At 37.7% G+C, this 21,920-nt stretch overlaps 1 protein-coding gene across 40 annotated transcripts in view; it reads left to right on the top strand.

Annotated features, from left to right (window-relative positions):
* Positions 1 to 21,920, top strand: part of Mycbp2 (MYC binding protein 2, E3 ubiquitin protein ligase) — a 233,430-nt gene that overhangs the window by 144,727 nt on the left and 66,783 nt on the right. For all 40 annotated transcript variants that reach the window (XM_011244896.3, XM_017315794.2, XM_017315789.2 and 37 more), the window contains 12 exons: positions 677 to 902; positions 1,922 to 2,040; positions 2,594 to 2,681; positions 3,425 to 3,474; positions 4,697 to 4,869; positions 5,732 to 5,876; positions 7,321 to 7,530; positions 10,492 to 10,547; positions 13,500 to 13,615; positions 16,433 to 16,530; positions 17,166 to 17,282; positions 19,620 to 19,760. In XM_011244896.3, the coding sequence (XP_011243198.1) occupies positions 677 to 902; positions 1,922 to 2,040; positions 2,594 to 2,681; positions 3,425 to 3,474; positions 4,697 to 4,869; positions 5,732 to 5,876; positions 7,321 to 7,530; positions 10,492 to 10,547; positions 13,500 to 13,615; positions 16,433 to 16,530; positions 17,166 to 17,282; positions 19,620 to 19,760 (1,539 nt within the window). The remainder of the gene's footprint in view (positions 1 to 676; positions 903 to 1,921; positions 2,041 to 2,593; positions 2,682 to 3,424; positions 3,475 to 4,696; positions 4,870 to 5,731; positions 5,877 to 7,320; positions 7,531 to 10,491; positions 10,548 to 13,499; positions 13,616 to 16,432; positions 16,531 to 17,165; positions 17,283 to 19,619; positions 19,761 to 21,920) is intronic.

Genomic DNA, 21,920 nt, shown 5'->3' with positions numbered 1-21,920 from the left:
TATCTGTCTCTTTGTATTTTTGTACTAAATTGTATGTGTGTGTGTGTGTGTGAGTGTGTGTGTGAATCATTTAATGAATTGATTTTTAAATTGGATTTTTGTACTGGCTGGTTTTGTGTGTCAAGTTGACACAGCTGGAGTTATCACAGAGAAAGGAGCTTCAGTTGAGGAAATGCCTCCATGAGATCCAACTGTAACGCATTTTCTCAATTAGTGATCAAGGAGGAAAAGGCCCCTTGTGGGTGGTGCCATCTCTGGGCTGATAGTCTTGGTTCTATAAGAAAACAGGCTGAGCAAGCCAGGGGAGGCAAGCCAGTAAAGAACATCCCTCCATGGCTTCTGCATCAGCTCCTGCTTCCTGACCTGCTTGAGTTCCAGTCCGACTTCCTTGGTGATGAACAACAGTTTGGGAGTCTAAGCTGAATTAACCCTTTCCTCCCCAACTTGCTTCTTGGTTTTGATGCTTTGTGTAGGAATAGAAACCCTGACTAAGACAATTTTGTTTTCTAATTATTAAATGGATGATAAGACAAATGATAAACTAAATAAGACAATCTGTTGTTTCCTTCAGTTTGTTTCTCCTTTAGTCCTTCATTTTTTGTAGTATAACATTATTCTGTTTCATTTAATAAAACTATACATACACATAAACAGATATCCTCTTGTCTACCGACAGGTGACATTCCCAGAATGTGTTAGGTGGATGACAATCGAATTTGACCCTCAGTGTGGTACTGCACAGTCAGAAGACGTCATCCGTTTGCTTATTCCTGTCAGAACCATTCAGAACTCTGGATATGGAGCAAAACTGACATCTGTTCATGAAAACCTTAATTCATGGGTAGAATTAAAGAAATATTCAGGATCCTCTGGATGGCCTACTATGGTTTTAGTGTTGCCAGGTGAATTTTCACTTCTCTATTTATGGGATGAAATGGAAACGTGTGTGTGTGTGTGTGTGTGTGTGTGTGTGTGTGTGTAAAAAAATTCATTATGGAAAGTGTTTAACTTCAGAGAAAACTATTTTAAAACATATGGGTCTTGGTTACAGTTAAGGATAAATAAGATGTGCTGGGAAAGGGGCATGGTCCCATCTAAGTTTGTGAAGAGAGACTGTTGTGAAGATTTTGTGTGGGGGTGGGGTAGGGTGGGACTATCAGGGTTAATAACGCCTCTTCTGTATAGTTGGGACCAAACTACCTAAAAAGTGTGCAAGTGGACTTGATTTTCTATTTTCTCGGTAGATGCCATGTTTTTTAGAAATAGGATTCAAGCTCCTCATTTTAACATGTGGGTAAGGGTGGTGGTGAAGGTGGATGTACATGAATACTTATTTCTGATATTCATATTTTCCTTTAAAGCTGTAAATTTTAAACTCTTGTCTGAAGTATCCTAATTGTAATCAGTTAACAGTAACTGCTGTTTCAAACACTTAAAACTATAGAGGGAAGCTTTGTCATCTTTCACATCATCTAGCCTTGATGAATTTAGAGTTTTCCCTTTGACTCTAACCTACTTTTGTTGGATTGGTTGATTTGTTAAGGGATCCTAGAAATCCAGATACCAGGGTGGAAGATTACTTAATTCAAAGAAGGGAAGACTAACTTAGGTACTCAATAATTGATAGATGATTTTTAAAATTGCCCAAACTTAGGTAAAGTAGGATTAAGGGAACAGAGTTGATTATAATGAGAATTAGCAGCAATTCGTTAGAGTTGGTTCTGTTGTTGATAGGATTGCTTCTAACAGCTTGCTTAAGCAAATGAAGGGCTCTTCCTCAAAACACCTTCTTTCTATTTTAATAACCGTTTTGACAAATTATTTATATAATAAAATAATGAAATATTTAGACTTTGACCTCAATAGCAGAGACAGGTACTTGCTCACAGACACACATTTTTGTTTTGTTTTGTTTTTAAAGGAAATGAAGCCCTTTTCTCACTGGAAACTGCTTCAGATTATGTGAAAGATGACAAAGCCTCCTTCTATGGGTTCAAGTGTTTTGCAATTGGATATGAATTTAGCCCTGGACCTGATGAGGTAAGAAAAATTGTTTTCCCAGTCTGTTAAGAACAATTGGCTCTTTTAAAGTGTCTGTTGATTTAAAATGCCTTGCAAGCTAAAGGTTTATAATTAAAATGCCATGTGGTTTCATTACGTGTGGTACCATTTTGCTGCTCTTTCCTCAGACATGGGGATAATTGAGGTTATACAGTATGTTCCCATTTAAGTGAAGTGCATTTTGAAGCATAACTCATGCTCCATGCTAAAGTGGTTTAACCTTTACTTATATCAGAACCTAGATTCACAAAGTGATTTATCTTATTCTGGGTTTTCTTAAATGTTTTATATCAAACACTAAAATAAACCCAAGATCGTAATTTCCCTAAATAATGAATAGAGCATGATTTGGACCGTGAAGGTCATCGCATACTTGTGACATCGTTGGGTGTAGTATTAAATCTTTGTCTCTCAGCTTCATCTGAGGCATCTTTCTTTCTAGTTTCAACTGCAGAGACTAACTTTGAATTACATGTTTTCATACCTCACATTCAAGCATGTTTTAAATAGTGACTTTTATGCAATTCTACAGGGAGTTATTCAGCTGGAAAAAGAATTAGCCAATCTTGGTGGGGTTTGTGCCGCAGCCCTGATGAAGAAGGATCTCGCACTGCCTGTTGGTGAGTCTAGTTAATCATAGGTGTTGCTAAGGCTTTAGAAGGAAATGTAAGAGTAAAATACATTTATTACAGAACACTTAAAGATAAACTTTCAACACAAATCCTGTCACTACATATACATAGGAACAATAGCTGTTTGGTACACTGCTGTTGTTTAAATGGAAACTGGAGCATATCATAAAATCTTAATTTATTCAAATTCATATATATGTCTATAACTTATGATTTTATAAATCATCATTGTTTACGTGAAATATATCTTATTATTACTCAAAATAATAATCTTTTTGTAAAAAAAGATATATTAAGTATAAAAACTTCACACATAAATGCATTCATATAGTTACTTTCTCAGATTCATATAACCTTTTTTACATTGAAACATGAAATTGTCACCTACAAAATTCACACTTGAGAACCATGTCAGTGACCTACACACATGGCACATACACATGGCACACAGAAAGACACAAACGACACAAAGTCTTGCATCTTTTGCACTGCAGTGTGAGTTTGCCTAATTTTTCCCATTGCTTGGTGAATGATACTTGATTACCAGCTTAGCAGTTACCGCTTATAGGACACAAAACAACTGAACATTTTAAAATCTAAACTACTGGATTTATCTAGATTTGTAAATTTTTTTCAATCAACAATAGCAAGATTACAAAAACAAATAGTGAAGACAAAGGATTGGTAAGGTATTAGTATATTTTAGTATAACTTTTTAATTTGTGTAACAGGTAACGAGTTGGAGGAAGATCTTGAAATTCTTGAAGAGGCTGCATTGCAGGTATTGCACCAAGCATTTTAGCTTTTGTTCATTGGTGTTAAAATAATAGTTTCTGGGATGATTCTTAATTCTTCAATAGATGACTCCGTGGTTAAGTACTTATTTCTGTTTATTGGCAGTTGGAGAGTCACATAATTTATACGGGTCCTCTTAATGAGAGAGCCCATATGAACATGATTTCCATGTGCTGGGGATGCCCCAGAGTAGGGGAATCCAGGGCAGGGAGGCGGGAGTAGGTGGGTGGGTGGGGGAGCACCCTCATAGAAGCAGGGGATGGGGATGGGATAAGGGGAACCAGGAAAGGTGATAAAATTTGAAGTGTAAATAAAGAAAATATGCAATAAAAAGTTCATATATTATCATTTCATAAGATGATGTTGTATAAAATAACACTTAGATTAGATACTATTTACAAAGCTTAACAATTATCTAAATTACGAAGTATGATACACAATTAACACCCAGTCCATCATATCTGTCGATTAGATAAAGTACTCTACCATCTATCCTAACTTAAAGAGCTTACAATTCTATACTTGAATTATGTTCTGATTTTAACTTGTATTACCATCTGAAAATCATCCTTTTAAATCAGCATCATCTTCCTCAGTGTTAAACAACGTAGGTTTGACTATGAGACTAGCCTTTAGGCTGGTAAGGCATATTAAAAATAATGCACCATGTGTGTATCTTTTTTTCGCAAATCCAGAGAATTCTGGCAGTTTGCTAGAAAGAGCAGATTAACTGTTCACTGCTACAGTTGTCAGTAATGGAAACTGAAAATGAGAGGTAGCCACCACTCCCTGCATTCAGGAGCTCTAGCTGTGCCTAATGTGCAGGGAACAAAGTCAGCATAGATAGACCATGCCATCTACCAAGGAGATTTTACAGTTACAGAATATAGGCAACAGGTACTGTTTTCCTGTATTTTCTTAGTATAACTTGTATGTCATGGACCAAAGATAGTAAGGCTGGGGCATAGGAGGAAATAGTTGTTCTCAATAAGGCATACCAAAAATGTGTGCATGTTGAAAAATTCATAGAGAGGTTTCTGTTTTCCTTTATTTGCCATGTATATTGCACACATATTTAACCTCTGCACTCAAAAGGCCAAGACAACGAATCATAAATGTAAGGCCATGGGTGGACTGTGAGATGGAGCCTTTCTTATAAATAAATTAGAAATAAGTAAGATACAAAGATTCTCTTTTTTTCCCAATAGGTGTGCAAAACTCACTCTGGCATTCTTGGAAAGGGTTTGGCTCTTTCTCATTCACCAACTATCTTAGAGGCACTTGAAGGAAACTTGCCGCTTCAAATCCAAAGCAATGAGCAGTCCTTTCTGGATGATTTCATTGCTTGTGTCCCAGGGTCAAGTGGTGGAAGGCTTGCAAGGTATTTTTAATGTTACAATTAATTTCTTTTAAGGCTTCATCTCTGAGGAGAAATTAAAGGAGGAAATGGCCATTTTCGTGTTAAAATGCTGTCTTTTAAAATCCAGATTATGTGTTTTGGACCTAAAGCAAAAGGTGATAATATTTTAAAATATGACACTTATTACTGTATTGTCTTTCTCCATTGGCTGTATTAGAATGAAAAGAGAAACATGCTAGCTTGTGTTAACTAATTAATAAAAAATAAAAGTGGAACCTCCTTTTGGTTTTGATCTTTAAGTTTCAGAGGTTGCACTTCACTATTTAAAGCCAAAATGTTGACCAAGAGACAATAGCTAGGCTTTTCAATTAGCCTCCCTTTTGTGCTTATAGACACTTGTATATAATGCATGATAGGCAGAGGGAAATGGTTTTTTTTTTTTTCTCCAGCTTTTAGTAGAATTCTAGTCACCCTCAGAATTCAAATTAGCTGTAACTTAATGTCGTTTTTTGATATCTTCCAGATAACAATTTTCAGTATTTTCTAAGTTGAAAATTGTTTAATAGTATATGTAAACATCAGAAACTTCATACATTTTTGTGTATGTCTAGAGGATTTTTATAAATTACTTCCCAGGAAAACACTTGCAACTATCACTGAATTAGAAATGAAGATACTAAGCCGGGCGTGGTGGCGCACGCCTTCAATCCCAGCACTTGGGAGGCAGAGGCAGGCGGATTTCTGAGTTCGAGGACAGCCAGGGCTACACAGAGAAACCCTGTCTCAAAAAACAAACAAAAAAGATACTGGTTTAGCATTTTGTTCAATACAAGTTTAGTTTATTTGACTTAATTTCATGTTCTCTTGTTTTTAATTCTTTTAGATGGCTTCAGCCAGATTCCTATGCTGACCCTCAGAAAACTTCGTTGATTCTGAATAAGGATGATATTCGCTGTGGCTGGCCCACCACCATAACTGTTCAAACAAAAGACCAATATGGCGATGTGGTTCATGTTCCCAACATGAAGGTAATTCTACGTGAGTTAGCAATGTCTACACATTGACTGCTGCTAAGAGTTGAGAATGGCGAGTCTTCACAGTCAGCCTGCTCTTCTCTCTCTGTCTTTGTATAATGAGTTGCTATGACTTATTTTACATTAACTAACTCCCTAATTTCCAACCTATAGTCAGATGCTACAGTGGAGTCAAAGAAGATAGTTTAAATTGTCTGTGTCAAGCACACATTAAAATTTTGTCTCATGATCCAAACCTGGAAGCAAAAAGATGGAATAGGATATACTTTGTAGTACTTCGCGTATGGGAGGAGACATGCATATACACTCATTGTGTTATCCTGTGATTGTCTCTTCTTTGATGTTTGACCCAGAGCATTTGCAACTTACCACCATTAAAAGTTTAGAGTAAAACAAAGAAGCAAATGCTTTCAAAATTTAGGAAATTTAATGATAAACATATATATATGTATATACTACATAGGTCCATATACTATACATACTTATGTGTAGACTATATATACATGCATATGTATGTAACATATATAGTTAATATATGATACACTAATATACTATTTAACCAAGCTATACTCTCAGACACTCCAAAATACTTCTGGCAAGGTGTTAGCAATAGTTAATATTTTCAAGTTTTTTTTTTTTTTTTTTTTTTTGTTGTTGTTGTTGTTGTTGTTGAGACAGGTTTTTTCTGTATAGCCCTGGCTGTCCTAGAACTCATTCTGTAGACCAGGCTGGCCTCGAACTCAGAAATTCATCTGCCTCTGCCTCCTGAGTGCTGGGATTAAAGGCGTGCGCCACCACGCCCGGCTATTTTCAGTATTTTAATATGCCTTTGAAAAACTAGTTTTCCTATTTGTAGATGAAGGCCATTAACATTTTACCATTGTAGAAACTGAGCTGAAAAGTTTACATTGTTAAAATCAGTAACTCAAATTGTTTAATGTGGTATTGTGTGATATGGTAAATGTGTACTTTTCTTTTCTGAAGTAAACAGATTTCTGGTATGTTTTAAACCATCAATTCCAAAGGTTTCTACTAATGAATATTTTTTCCTTTGTAAACTATTACAGCAAGAATTCAAACAAACTTTTACAAATAAGCTGTTGTTATTAGAAGTATTTGCATTTTAATTATCTGATAAAATAATATTACTTCCTGAAATTTTCAATATAGATTATTTCTGATTTCTTTCCCAGTATCACACTAATGAAAGATGTAATTTTTGTGCTTTGAAATCTGTGATTATTTGTTGTAAAATAGTGACCCATCTGTTTTCTACTATTAGCGTATAAGTCAGAGGTGAGGCTATCCTGGCTCTCTCTGGAAATGACCAAGGAGAACTGGTGTTAACAGAATTTGTATCACTGACTTTGTAATTATGAGTTCCTTCCTTTGAAGTGTCAAGGGCAACTGTGTTTGGTTTTTATATCATTGTGTACAGGTGGAAGTGAAAGCTGTACCTGTTTCTCAGAAAAAAACATCTTTGCAGCAAGATCAAGGAAAGAAATGTCAAAGGATTCCTGGCAGCCCCTCAGCAGCAGCTTCTAGCGCCGACATGACTTTTGGTGGGTTGGCATCCCCAAAGCTGGACGTCTCGTATGAGCCAATGATCGTCAAGGAGGCGCGGTATATTGCCATAACAATGATGAAGGTGATTGATTTCTGCTTATCAGACATTTTCATCTTTCACCATTGACTTATGTTTCAGTCAAGTATTAAACTGGCAGCATATAGTTTTAAATGCTTTTTCTTCTCCTGGAGAGACTGAGTCAGTTTCTGGCAGGCACTGAGGGGGTGACCCCTTATAGAACAGGTTCATGCAGTCAGAGGTTGAGATGACCTAAAGCTGAAGTGCTTGTCTGCCAGAACACAGACCTTCAAGACTCAAGGGTTTTCTTGGGTCCCTTCAGTTTGTACAACTCCCAAATATTAGGCTATCTATCTCTTTAGATTTCTTATTTCTCCTGGATTTTTTTTTTATTTTATAATTCCTTTAGATGGATTAAAAAAATAAGTTCAGCTTTTTACTTCTCTTAAAAGGCAGAATTACTACCCCTGGAATCATGCTGAGTGTAGTGTCTTGGTGTTTTTAGAAAGCAGTGTCCATATTCTAGTAGCTGAAAGCTATGATCGCACTGATCGTTTATAAACACTGTGGGACAGTAATTAGTATAGTTAGGAAGACAGCTGAGTAAGAAGCATGACTCCTTTAAAGCTCCCAGGAGGACTGCTGACGTGCTCTAAGGAGATACACGGAGAACAATGTGGGCCTGGAGAGTTATCAGTCAGAGTAGACTTAAAACACACTGACTATTACATTAGCCCAACTTCAATGCTAATGAAGAGCAAAATGAAAACAAAGGAGGTGGGAAATAAAAGATGAAGTTCATAATTGAAGTTGGAAATATCAGAGAAGTAGGGTATAGCAAAACAGGAAGAGCTCTGCTCTAGGCCGTGGATGCTCTCTGAGAGCACTCTGATTCTGAGCCCTTTGATTAGCAGAAACTCGGGGTTTCATAAACTAATATTTTTTTAAGCTGTTAGTCACAAAATGTTAAGTTCCACAAAGAGGTGGACAAGGAATGACTTTTTGGAGGGCTAAATATGGACCAAGATAAATTGTAGTTTGGCTCTGGGCCTGCAGCATTTTAAACACTTCACAGTCAGTCAATCAACTGAAGAGGGTTGCTCTTGAAGGTGTGTGTTCTCTGGGGGAGCTTTCATTCACACACGCTCTTCTGTTTCTGTACTTTCTTCAGAAACTCACCTGTTCCTACTCCTAGACTCCAGGAGCATGCTGAAACATCTAGGATTACAACAGTCACACAGAACTACTCCCAAGCTGTCTCTGAGAGAATCATTCATGCTCTGGGCAGACGCTCTTTACTAACCGATCGTACATAACTGTAACCTCACTCGGCAGTGAGCCATATAGTAGAAGATGGAAAAATAAAATATGGTCTTATGGTTGAAATTGGTGCAGTGAAAATATAATATCCAGAGTCTGGACACCTGGATTCCCAGCTGTTGACTACTGTAGAGTCTTGGCAAAGTCAACCTTAAGTTACATTTATCTAAGACACAGCCTGTGGATAAGTGAAAGCAGCTAGATAATTTCTGAATCACCATTATGGTAAAGAAAAGGGGTGGGGAGGGGAGGAGAAAGGCAGCTTTGTAACTGGTGTGTGTACTTTCCTCCATAAGTAAGTACTGGGGAAGCTGGAAGGGCATGAGGAATGAGTTGAAGATCTTGAAGTGAGCTATGAAAAATGATTAATTTGCAGGTATAAAATGTATCAGGGTTCATGTGCTAAGTTTACTGTATGTACTACTCATCTTTATCTTCACATTTTGCCATATCTTTTGTTCAGATATTTTGCTTATTTTTGCAAGACTGGCACACAACATGCCAATAAGGCTCCTGCAGCTTATAAAGAAACATTTTTACAGTCATAGTCCATTGCCAGGCCATTCTACACCTTTCCAAAGAATATCTTATAATTCATTCTCTCTCTCTCTCTCTCTCTCTCTCTCTCTCTCTCTCCCCTTCCCTCTCTCTCCCTCTGTGTGTGTGTATTGTGTTGCATACTTTTACTAAATATAAAATGAGCCATAAATAATACTCTTATTTACTCTGTGTTCCAAAGCTCTGTACAATGGCATTATTTTTGTATGTACATGAAAAGTTTCTCTAAAATATATTCCTAGCCATGTAATTTCTGGTTGTAAGAAAGGCATGTGTGACTCTTTGGTAAGTGTTTCCAGAGCTGATCCCCTGCGGCCGGCTGCTTGCACATCTGCACAGGGTCTTTACTCAGCTCCAGTTGCGGCTATGCTGTGACTTTTTGTCCTTTTAATTTGTACTCCCTTTCCTTCCGTCTCTGTTCAGTCACTGCCCCAGCACTAGTGGCTTTTTCAGTTATTCTTCAGTGCGTTGGCTTTACTCAGTTTTCTGCTGTTTCCTCTGTGTACGGATTGATTTGGCCTGTATATACGCATGTGTACCCCCATGTAAGTTACAGCGTTGAAGTAAGTCATTAAGTAGCATTGTAAGTCCATGTGAAGACTCTTCTCTATAGTATCTTTGTATTGGAGATATTTAAAAATGTAATGAACCTCGAAGATTTCTATTTTTATATCTTTTAAGGCTAGAATTTCATTGCTATGACAAAGTACCTGGTAAGCAATTTAAGGAAAAGTGTGTTCTGGCTGACGACTGTCCTCCATGGTGGGGGATGGCACAGCTGCAGACCCAGGAGGCAGGTTGAGCTGATTGGATCTCATACAAAGCAGAGACTTGAATAAGAACTGCTTGCACTACTTTCTCCTTTGTTATTATTGGGAATTGCTTTGCTTGTCTCAGCTAACTGAACGAGAAAATTCTTCACAGACATAGCCACATAATTGTTTCTTTAGTAATCCTGGGTCCTGTCAAGTTGACAATATTAAGAGCTGCATCATAAAATTTTAGAAAGTTGGTTTTTTGTGTTTTGTTTGGATATTTAGCACATGTGAAATTCATTTTCAAGTGGTCTTGCCATTTTTATTCCTCTCTTGTGTGGATAGAATGGTCCATTGCAAGGGTACCAATGTTCCTTGTTTCTTCTTAAAGGTATATGAAAACTACTCATTTGAAGAACTGCGTTTTGCATCACCAACTCCGAAAAGGTAAGAACTGTTTTCTCAAAGTATTGCTAAAACTAAAACTTAATCATTCAGACTGAAATAATCTTTTTTTAAATCCCTTCCTTATTTTCTTTTGTTTTAAAATACTGTTACTAATCCTTTGAGTCCATATGTGCAACTGTTGTGTTTGTTCCTGGAAGTCATCTCCCATCCCCAGCCCTTATCATCGTCCCACCTCGCTTCAAGAAGATCCTTGGGCCTTGACACAAGGGTCTAATAAGAACAGCCCATTTTCAGCCGAGTGCTTTATAGACTCTTGTTCTCTGTATGCTTACCAGTTGTGAGTCTCTGTTAATTGCCATCTACTGTAAGAAACTTCGCGGATAAGAATTGAGATCTATGGGTACATCAGTAGTTAATCAATAATCATTTCAATACCATGTCTATTCACCATAATAATATTATTTCATTATATCCCCTATGGCTTATGACCTATCTAGACATAGGTTCCTGGCTCCATTAATGTTACCAGATCTAGGCTTCATGCTGTAGAGCAGGACTTAGATCCAATCAGAAAATGGTTGTTCCCATGATGTCCATGTCGCTGTGGCGCCAGTGGGCATTTCTTACCCTGCCAGTCATTGTTGTAGCTCTCGGGGCTTACAGCTGATGGGACTGATGATCACTCCTCCCAGTACTGTAAAGGCCAGTCAGCAGGGAGGAAGCTTCCAGCTCAGCTACTGTCTTGATTTCTCTTTGTTTTATAGCATAAGCATAGGGTGTCTTCGAAATAAGGTCTTACTATTAACTTCTGGAGGGTAACAGGAGCAGTGACAATAGAGTGTAACATTTATGGGTCTGTGATACCCTATTAGCCAATATCTCAAAAGATAGGGAAAACTAGTGAGGGCCCATGAATGTAAGTGAATCTCACACAATAGAAGCAACATAGAACACACTAATATAAAGGAAAATATAAAGAGAATAATAGAACAGAAAGAGTTAAATGAGTTGGAGAGTGGAGGGCCTGGTAGAAGATGCAATTCAGGGAGGATAACAAACACTAAACACCCTTTGTAAAAACCATGTGAAAACCTACTGCTGTAGAAGCTTCCTCTGTGTGTGTGTGTGTGTGTGTGTGTGTGTGTGTGTGTGTGTGTAAAGAGTTTAAATGGAATCATCTCATAGAAGGGAGGACTATACCCCATGAACAAAGTAGCAATAAATAAACTTATTTAAATAGTCAACATTGGGATTGTGACAGCTTGCCAAATCATTAGAGGATGGAAGAGGCATGGGTAAGGACTAACATTTAGATAGCAGCTGATTGTGTGAAGATTTTGAGAGGTTCAGTCTAGCTATAGAAAACCTGGGGTAGATTGAACTTGATGTCTTTGGAGAACAAACTGAAAAATGATGGGCCTGGAGGCTGCTGAGGAGAGTAAAGAACTACATGGTGTGTGTTTTCTGTGTTCTGGCAGCCTGTGCTTATGTAGGTTGAATTTTCCTATAAGCCAACTAATTCCATGAGTTTTAAACAGAAGCCTTAAAGTTTTTAGAAGATCATTGTGGTAGCTCTTCAGAGGTAAATCGAGGGAAAGCAAGAAAAGCAGCAGCGAAGTAAGTTAGAAGTGGTTAGGCATTATAGGCTGAAGGTGGAATCAGTAGAGCCTGTCACCAGAGAGTGCTCAGCCCAGAAACTAATTACACAAACAACAAAAACAGACTTGGTGGGTCATGTGTATGCATGTGCATGTGTGTGTCTGTGTGTTGCATATGCATACATGTTTATAATAATAAAAAAAGGCTCTCAATTTGAGAGTGGGGAGTGTTGAGGGGCTGAAGGGAAGAAAGGGAGAAGGACGGTGATATAATTCTATTTCAATTTAAAACATATTTTTAGGAAACAACAACAGGTCTTCTTTTGGTCTAGCAAATGAATAGAACAGATTCCTACCAATTTTGATTCACAGACCAATTTTAGCTTAAGAAACTAAAATTGTTACCTAAAGTATTGTCCGACTCTAGTATAGATATCATAATTTCTTTAAGGATCAAGAAGTCATAGGATCAAGCAGGTATTTATGTTTTTCTGTGAAGTATTGATCTGTAAGGTATGTGCTGAGTAGTAGGAAATAGGAGCTTTTTGTTAAATATGTTAATATTGAAATTCCAAATTACTTCTCATATCTCTACTTCATATTTAAGTAGAGATATAGCTGTGCAGCTGCAAATAGTTTGAAGTTGAAGGGAAAAGTGCATGTAGGAGTTGTCTTTATAGAAATGGTACTTAACATTAATGGATGGCAATAGTTGGCCAGCTAAAAAGATGATTCAGAGAATGAAGATGGACATCAAAGCCTGGTCATTCCATGAATGAACGAGAATCAGAAGAGAAGCCAGCAGCACTAGAGAAAGATGAGTAGTGAGGAAGAGGAAGGCCAAGAGAAGGTCAGAAACCAAGTAGACAGTGTTTCAGCAAGGAGCACTATCAGCTCTGAGACGCTGCTAAGAGACTGCCAAGGAGGAAGAATTCAGGTTTAAAATTGTAACGTGCTTTATAGTGATAAAAGAGCCTGGTAGAGTAAAAGAAATAAGTGATGTGTGAGAGAAAGTGATGCTGCTGAGGAGACCACATGCCCATGGGAAAAACCTGTCTTTAGATAAGAACCGCATTGCTCCTTCCACTGTAACCTGAGAGAGAATGAAGGAAAGAAAATTGGTTTTCCAGTCTGATTATTAATGGAGATTATAACCAGTTGTTTCTATTTCCACAGAAGGGAAAAGGGAAATCATGATGAGCTTAGAGTGTGAAGGAGACGTAACGGGGCTATAGGGAAAGAGTGAAACTCAGGTGTGTGTGAGCTGAGGAACATGCCGTGACAGCTACAAGGTTGCAGGCAGTGTGCTGATGCAGACACAGTCACTGAAGTGGTAAATGACGGTAACTGCATAATCAAAAGTAAACTTTTTGCTATCCACTTTTTAATTCAGGCCCAGTGAAAATATGCTTATTCGTGTCAATAACGATGGGACCTACTGTGCAAACTGGACTCCAGGGGCTATCGGGCTCTACACTGTTCATGTGACCATTGATGGCATTGAAATAGGTAAATAGAGTGTTAAGTAAGAAGTTGCTGCAAAGAACTAGAATTAAAATCATCCTTGTATTGTTTACCCTTGTGACATACATATAAATAGGTTTCATAACATCTTTGTGGCTTCATTTTCTCCTTCATAGTGAGCAATTCATTAGGACATTGCATAGATATTATTTGAGTATGATTTATGTGATCACTCATTGGGGCTGTCATGAGCTCCCCCACTTTCCTAGTGTGTCAGTGAGGTATGATTCCCTCCTTATCTCTGTGTTATCCTGTGTATGCCACGCCCCCACCCCCACCCACCCTGCCACAGCAACCTGTACCTACCATCCTCACCTGGTAGGAGCAGACGCCATCTATTTGACAGGTGATCTGGTTTAGATAGGGGTCTGGCAGAGAGTGGCTACTTAGCACACATTGCTAACTAAAAGATTTTATTTCTCACTAGTTTTGGAAAAAATACTGATTTTTCTATAATGTGTTAATGCTTCATTGTATAATTTCCATGTAAAAGAATAACAGTAGAATGAAAAGTGTCATGTATGGATGTTGTGAAAGGGTGACTATAATAGTAACATAACATCAGAATACCCTTTAGGAAGTTGTGCTGTAAACCACTTATGTTATCATTGGAAATAAAAAGGTTATTTGCATTTTGATATTTAGAAGTTATAAGTATTCAATCAGATATATAAATTATAATGCCTTTCATTTTACCACATTGCTAAAACCTTTAGGTCAGCACACATTTACTTAGTGCTTAGCAAAACTTGGTTGTAGAAAAGATAATTTTATCAAGCATTAAAGACTTATGTGTTGCTGAGATTAAATAGGCAACCTTATAATAACTTATAAGTGATTTTAAGTAGATATAAATACAGACTTGAGCAGGAATTTCCAAGCACTGCTGCCACCCAGATGCTTGTCCTTTCACGTTTCTTTCAGCATCATTCAGATAGCAAGGGGACAGAGCAGTCTGGATGTCCACTGATAGGCAATGAAAATGTGTGTTCTACAGTAGGGTTTTTCTCAGTTGTAAAGAATGAAATTAATAATTTAGCAGGAAAAATGATGGGTCTGGAAAGTATTACACTAATTGAGGTCATCCAGATTCTAGAAGAAAAAGCAATTGCCCGTTTTTCCTCATACAGAGATTACAAGCGTTAATGTTAGGATGAGGAAGAGTAGGCTGTGACCTAGATAGGAGACCATGAAGGCAGCACGTGGCCGAGAAAGGCAAGGGAAACAAGAGGAGCCCTGATAGGCAGTGTAGAGGAGGTACTCAGAGAGAGTTCTTCTCCTTAGGTAGATGGCGTGTGGAATCTGGCACACAAACTGGAAAGGCAGAGAGACTTGAGGTCATAGCCTTTGTTTGCCATCTTTGGCTCCTTTATTTTCAAAAGTGAGAGCAAAATGGGGAGTGGGGAGGGAAGCAGCAAAGCAGTTTGTTAGGGCTGTTAGCTTGGGGTTAGTGGGACTCTAACGGTGGGTTGGCTGTGTCTCTGATTCTGTTGCCTGCTCTTGGGACTCTTTGCCTTCTGTTGGGTTGCCCTGTCCAGCCCCCATATGAGGGCTTTGTCTTTGTCTCTTGTTTGTCCTGTTAGGTTGTCTTGGTTTTTGGAGGTCTGCACTTTTCTGAAGAGGAAACGGGAAATGGCTAAGGGGGAGGGGGGAAGTGAGAGAAACTAGGAGGGTTGGAGAAGGGAAACTGTGGTCGGGATGTATTGTATGAAAGAAGAATCTATTTTCAATATAAAAAAGAAAAGAAAAACAAAAATACCATAATGAATTGTAATCCTTGCTTTGAAAAAATGAAAAGTAGTGTGACAGTGTGTGTTAGGAATGGCTTCAGTAGAGTCTTCAATCTGATACAGCAGTGAGTGCAGATACTGTTCTGTATTGAAGCTGAGATGGGCACACATATATGTGCAGTCATCCTTTTACTTTCCTACTCACTTCTACTATTTTTTTTTTTTTTTGTCCTAACTCTGCTCTTTTTCAAGCTGTCTTCAATCTAGGACCTTTCTTGGCCACAGACAAGGGCAGATAATAATAATAATAATAGCTAATGTTATTGAATACTTAATACATGTACATTGTTGCACAGATATTTTATGTCATTTAACTCTCATAGTGTGAGGTAGCTAGTATTGTCATTCCTGTCTCCGAGCACTGAGTGGTCCAGCATGAGGACGTGTCTCTCACCTACTGTGTTATCACACTGCCATCCAGGCCTCATGCCAACAGTCACAGAGCTTCCATGGTGGGAGGTGAATAGTGTTCTCACCTGTCTCTGTGCTAGTCATAGCACGTGTCAGAAAGCCATGCCTTATTATTATTATTATCATCATTATTATTATCATTATTATTATTTTGAGTTTGTTCATGATCACTCGATGTGCTCCTATTAAACACTTCAGGAAATGCTATAAAGTGCTCTTTGGGAATCTCAAGACCTCATTTAAAATTTTTTTTCCATTTTTCCAACTTAGTATCAATCACCTCTTTTAAAAAATGTAAAATTCAGGTATTTGTCTTCATTGTTCAAGACAGTCTATGATGTGGGGCTGGAGAGACAGCATAGCCATTAAGAGTGCCGAATGCACTTCCAGGACGCTTGCTCTCCTGTCTGAGCACCTACATGCTGGCTTGCTACACCTGCAGATCCAGTCCTCTACAGGCCTCAGGCATGAATGGGTGACCAGACATACATGGTGGAAAAAACCATATACATAAATAAAAAGTAAAATAGCCTATGATGGGCTAGATTTCCCATCCTTTTACCTGAGTAGTCAAATGTTAATTACACTACTTTTCTTACAGATGCTGGCCTTGAAGTAAAAGTCAAAGATCCACCAAAGGGGATGATCCCCCCAGGGACTCAGCTAGTCAAGCCGAAGGCAGACCCCCAGCCAAATAAGGTCAGTGGAGGACAAAGCAAAAGTGGAGTTGGTCAGAGACTGAAATTTTTCATGCCTCAAAGTAGCTCTCAAATATCTAATATTTTACTTGATTTATTGTAGTATTTTAATTTCCAGTATCCCTAAATCAGTCTGAAGAGCAGTTCATAAGAATTATTCCTCTCAAATTGTACAATTTTGCTTTTCTGGCTTCTATATATTTTTTATTGTTTTTGAGTGTTCTGTTCATGCTTATATTAAAAGTATACTATTAACAGAAAGTCTACTGAAATTACATGTGAGAATTCAAGGTTAAAACATTGTTTCATTAAAAGAAACATTAATTTTCTTATATCTAAAAACTAGCTAAAGGAATTTGAATAAACTATTAAAAACTATGAGAATGTAATTTATATTTTGACCTTCTAAAAAATCACCTTTTATTTTTTGTTATATATCTTCATTACTTAAAGTGGGTAATCATAAATATATTAATCATTGATATCAAATATTCTCACGTACTTAGAGGTCTACCTTCACTGCTGTTTTAAGGAAACCAGCTCCAGAGGACTGTCAGGACATGCTGAGATTGTACTTCTTTTAACTGTATTGAGTCTGTGCTTTCTCTGCCACTGTCAAATCTGTTCTTTTCTCAGATTCGAAAATTTGTGGCCAAGGACAGTGCTGGTCTCCGCATCCGGAGCCACCCTTCCCTTCAGAGTGAACAGATTGGAATAGTGAGAGTCAATGGAACTATCACTTTTATTGATGAGGTAATTAATAAGTATGAGTAGTTTATTTTGGACAGAAAATCTTTTTGATATTTGCATAATAACAAGGAAACTATGTTTTAATGTTATTGGGTTCTAAACAGTTTTGGAACTTCTTTATCTAACTTATTACCAGTCCCTTTGGGGTTTTTTCCTTACAAAGTATTTTAGTCATATTGATTTCCTCTAGCAACTGCTCCCAAATACATCTCCCCTTCCCAACCTACCCAACTTTGTGTCTTCTTTCTGCTTTTTATTATTACTTAGTCACTTTGTGTGGGGGGTGTTTTGCCTGCATGAATGTCTGTGCACCCGTGGAGGTCAGGGAGCAGCCTCAGATCCACTGGGACTGTAGTTGCAGATGGTTCTGAGTCTCCAAATAGGTGCTGGAAATGAGACTCAGGGACTGTGTAAGGGCAGCCAGTGCTCTTCACCAGTGAACCATCGCTCTGGCACTTCTTTTGTTCTTTCATCCCACTGAGTCCAAACTGTGCTGGCCCTAAACTCTTAATGGTCTTCACTAGAAAGTGTTCCACTAACAGGGGCTGTACCCTTAAGGACAACTGACTCTCCCTCTTCCAGAAACTACCAGTTGCCAATAATTTCTTAGATGGGGTGTGGGACCATTCTCCATGCTAGGATTTTGTCTGACTTGAACTCTTGAGGGTCTTGTTAATGCTTTCTTAACCACCATCAGTTCTTGTGTGTCAGCTGCACTGTCTTGTCATCATCTACCACCCGTGGCCCGTACAGTCCCTCCTTATCTTCTTCCTGAATGATTTTTGAGACTTGGGCAGAGGGAATGGGAATGTGCTGTAGATGGCCCACTTCAGACTGAGCAGTCTCTTCCCTGCATCTTGAACAGAAGTGGGTAATCATCACGATCTGCAGAAAAGCAAAACACAAACAGACAAAGCAGCTGCTGAGGTTGGGTAGATACGCTCGCATCTATAGGCCAATTGGGCATCAGTTTAATACTGTGTCCATCTAGTATGGTAATAGTGGTGCACTCTCTCCTAGGGCCTATGACCTATCTAGTCACAGGTTCCTGGTCTAGACAGTTGTGCTACAGCGGGGTAAGATGGTGGTTCCTCTCCTCCTCTGGTAGTGTGCATAGTACCTTCAGACACTATGAGAGGTAGCTACCAATGAGGAAGCTTCCGGGCTTTGATATCTCTGTGTTCTATGAGGCACATGTGTGATCTCTTCAGCAATATGGTCTTACTGTCAGTTTCTGGATGGTCACAGTAGCAGTAGCCTAATAATGTTTGGAGGTCTTTAAGTCACTTGTCAATAACTCCAAAAGAAATAACCCACTCCTAACTCGAGTTTCATAGAATTACTATGAATAGTGTTTCCTAAAATTCTACTCATGATTTCTGACAACAGTAGCCTATAATAAAATTTAGATAAACATAATTATCTATACAAACCTATTAGAAAGAGATATCATTTAGAAAGATATGGTAGGAGGCTGGAGAAGCTTTTCTACATGGTTGAAGTTGAAAGCCAATTACCACCTGTGTTTCAAGGCATATGCTTCCAAGAGTTTGAGAAATCTTGTGAAAAAAAATTTATAGGATATGTTCACTGAAGTTTTCATATTTAATTTATCCTCCTTTTTCAGTAAAAACTGGGAAAATTGTACTTTGAGCATAATAAAACCAGTTAAACATAGTAACCAGAACCTTTAGAAATACAGCTTTCTAAACATAGACAAAGTTTAAATGAATTTTATAATTGTTTTGAAACATAGTTCTTGGGTTGCCTTAACCTTGGAACATCCAAGGAATATTTCCCTACAGTGCAGCCAAGTAGCCTGGATACAAAACATGTTCTCTTGAGAAATGGCTAATTTTGCTGTTAGATTATCTTATTTTTTCCCTTGCATTTAGATTTTAATTTACATTCTGAAAACACATAAGAGAAATATAACCCCAAAGTAAAACAGTTTTAACCACAAAATGAAATTAAGCTATCTTTATCTATTCTTATGCAACAGCTTACATATTTAATCTCTTTTTCTTTTTTAATGAGTGCGTCTGATCTTGGAAGCTGAGAGGGCCAGTCCTGGTTAGAGCTTGGAAGGGAGATTGTTTCTCCTAAGTGTGATTTTCTTGTGCTTTTAATTCATGAGAGAAGTTGCTTTCGCAGTGTCACCATGAAAATGATCATGCTGCGTGGATGTCCCTTGCCTCAAGTTCCCCCATCTATCTTCTCCTATCACAGATGATGCAGAATCTCCACTCCCACCCTCTTTTCCTGCTCTGCTCATTCTCAGACCTCAGAGCTCCCTGGTGCTTACAGGAAGGCAAGCTCCTTTGCTTTCTTCTTCCCTAGATCCACAATGATGATGGCGTGTGGTTGAGACTGAATGAGGAGACAATAAAGAAGTATGTTCCTAACATGAACGGTTACACTGAAGCCTGGTGCCTCTCTTTTAACCAGCATCTTGGCAAGAGCCTTCTGGTCCCTGTTGACGTAAGTGAAAGATGGTTTTTAAAAGCATCAGAGTTGCACTCTATCCTCATTATAAACCTTTCTTTAATTAAGGCTTTTCAGTTCTGAGGTAACTGGTCCCTATATCACCTTTACTTCAAAGGCGCCTGAGTGCTTAAGGGCTTCAGTGCAGTGAAAGTGGGATAAGGCTCTTAAAGCTGTCAGTAGTAGTAAGTAAGAAATTGAAACTAAACATGCCTAACTCCTTTCAAAGAAGTAAGAAATTAAAATGCTTACACTTTTTTTTCTTATTCACAATGCTATTTAAAATAAATTTCATCCAATATTTAAGAAACTAGAGTTACTATGCACTCAGAAACAGTGGGTTTGTTATGCTGACAGTTTGCAGTTATTTCTGTGTTATGTCTATCTCTGGATCCTTTGTTTTGATTTACGGTACTGTTGTGTTGATATAAGATGCGATTTTTAGACTTATATCTAGCGATAGTAACTCAGACTGAGAAAATCATTAGTTCCTTGATATTGCAGTAGAGTGGTTATGTCACTGTCATGAAAGTATTACTTTAAAATATAACTTTCCTTCTTCACTAAGTGTTCCTGTGACATTACTAATAAGTAGCATTGGTATGCAGTGCTTGGAGATTGATAACTAGTCATGGTGGTAGAAAGCAGGTAGATACTGTGAAAATTAGGTTCTTCCCCCTGGTTTGTTTGTTTTTTTTTTTAAGTTGCACATTTTTAGAGTGAAAAGGGCTTAATTCTTTCTCTCATTCCAACTATTCATTGAATTTAGTTTCCTTTATTTATCTTCAACCTATTTGTGTGTGTGTGTGTGTGTGTGTGTGTGTGTGTGTATTAGTATGAGAGGGAGGGGGGAGGGAAAGAGAGAGGAGACAAGGAGAGAGAAAGGGAGAGGGAAGGGGAGAGAGACAGAGAGATTGATTGATTTCAGATTTAAGCTCCTTAGTGGTAAGGACTAATTAAGGATTGTCATTCATATTTGCTGTTTCTACAGTGTTAAATACTGTAATTTACTCATAGTAGTCTTTCAGTATTGCTTGATATCTAAGTTGAGTGCTTTTGTCTGTATAATCATTGTGCTTAAAATAATTTCTGACATATATGTGTGCTTCTTACCTTGTTTGTGTCATGTCATTCTTATTGTGACACTGTCTTGTTAAATGTATTGTTCTCATTTTTCCAAGATTTTAAGTGTTAGTGGAACTGGTGCTAGAGCCCCACTTGATGTGATTCCAAAGTGTATGTTTTCATGTTAATACACCTTGGTATAATGAAGAGATAAGTGTAAGTATAGTTACAAAATGATAAATAATTGCAAAATTTATTAAGTTGCTTTGTGATAAGCTGTTTAATGGCTTAACTTAAGAGATAATATCTAAGGCAGATATGAAGAAAAAGGAGGAAATTAAAGTAGTATAATTCAAAGTAATAGAACTATTATTCACATCATTAATACGTAAGATAAACTGCCAATTTAAGTAAGTATGAGTATTTGTATGCCTAGTGATTAAATGTAAATGATTATCATAACTTAGAAGGTAAATAAGTCAATTAAAGTTTTAAAATGAAGTTCTATGAGAGGGTAGTTCAGCCAGTAAAGTCTTTCCTTGAATGAGGTCCTGAATTCAGTCTCTAGCACTCACATAAAATCCAGAGCAAACTGCTTAGCTCGGGAAGGCAGAGCAGGGGCATCTCCAGACCTGCCTCAAAGGATGTCACCTGAGGTTACACATATAGACACACTGACAATACACAATATAAACATAAAAATTAATAAATTATTAATTTGAAAGCTATAAAGAAGTAGTTCTCAACCTTCCTAATGCTGAGATACTTTAATACAGGTCTTCATGCTTTGGTGACTCCAACCATAAATTATTTCATTGCAACTTCATAAATGTAATTTTACAACTTATGAATCATAGTATAAATATCTGATATGCAGGATATTTGACATGTGGCCCACAAAGGAATTGTAACCCAAAGGTTGAGAGCCACTGCTAATAAAGTTAGTTACAACAAAATTTGATACATCTTGGAAAATGTAAGTAAAGAGAAATGGGTGTGACATTAAAAAACTGTCATATGACATCGAAGACAGTGGTGACTCACACCTTTAATCCCAGCACTCAGGAGTCAGAGGCAAGTAACTCTCTTACA

Source organism: Mus musculus, chromosome 14 (assembly GCF_000001635.26).
Source record: "Mus musculus strain C57BL/6J chromosome 14, GRCm38.p6 C57BL/6J".
In the NCBI taxonomy this organism is placed as follows: Eukaryota; Metazoa; Chordata; class Mammalia; order Rodentia; family Muridae; genus Mus; species Mus musculus.
This window is presented reverse-complemented; position numbering and strand designations above follow the sequence as displayed.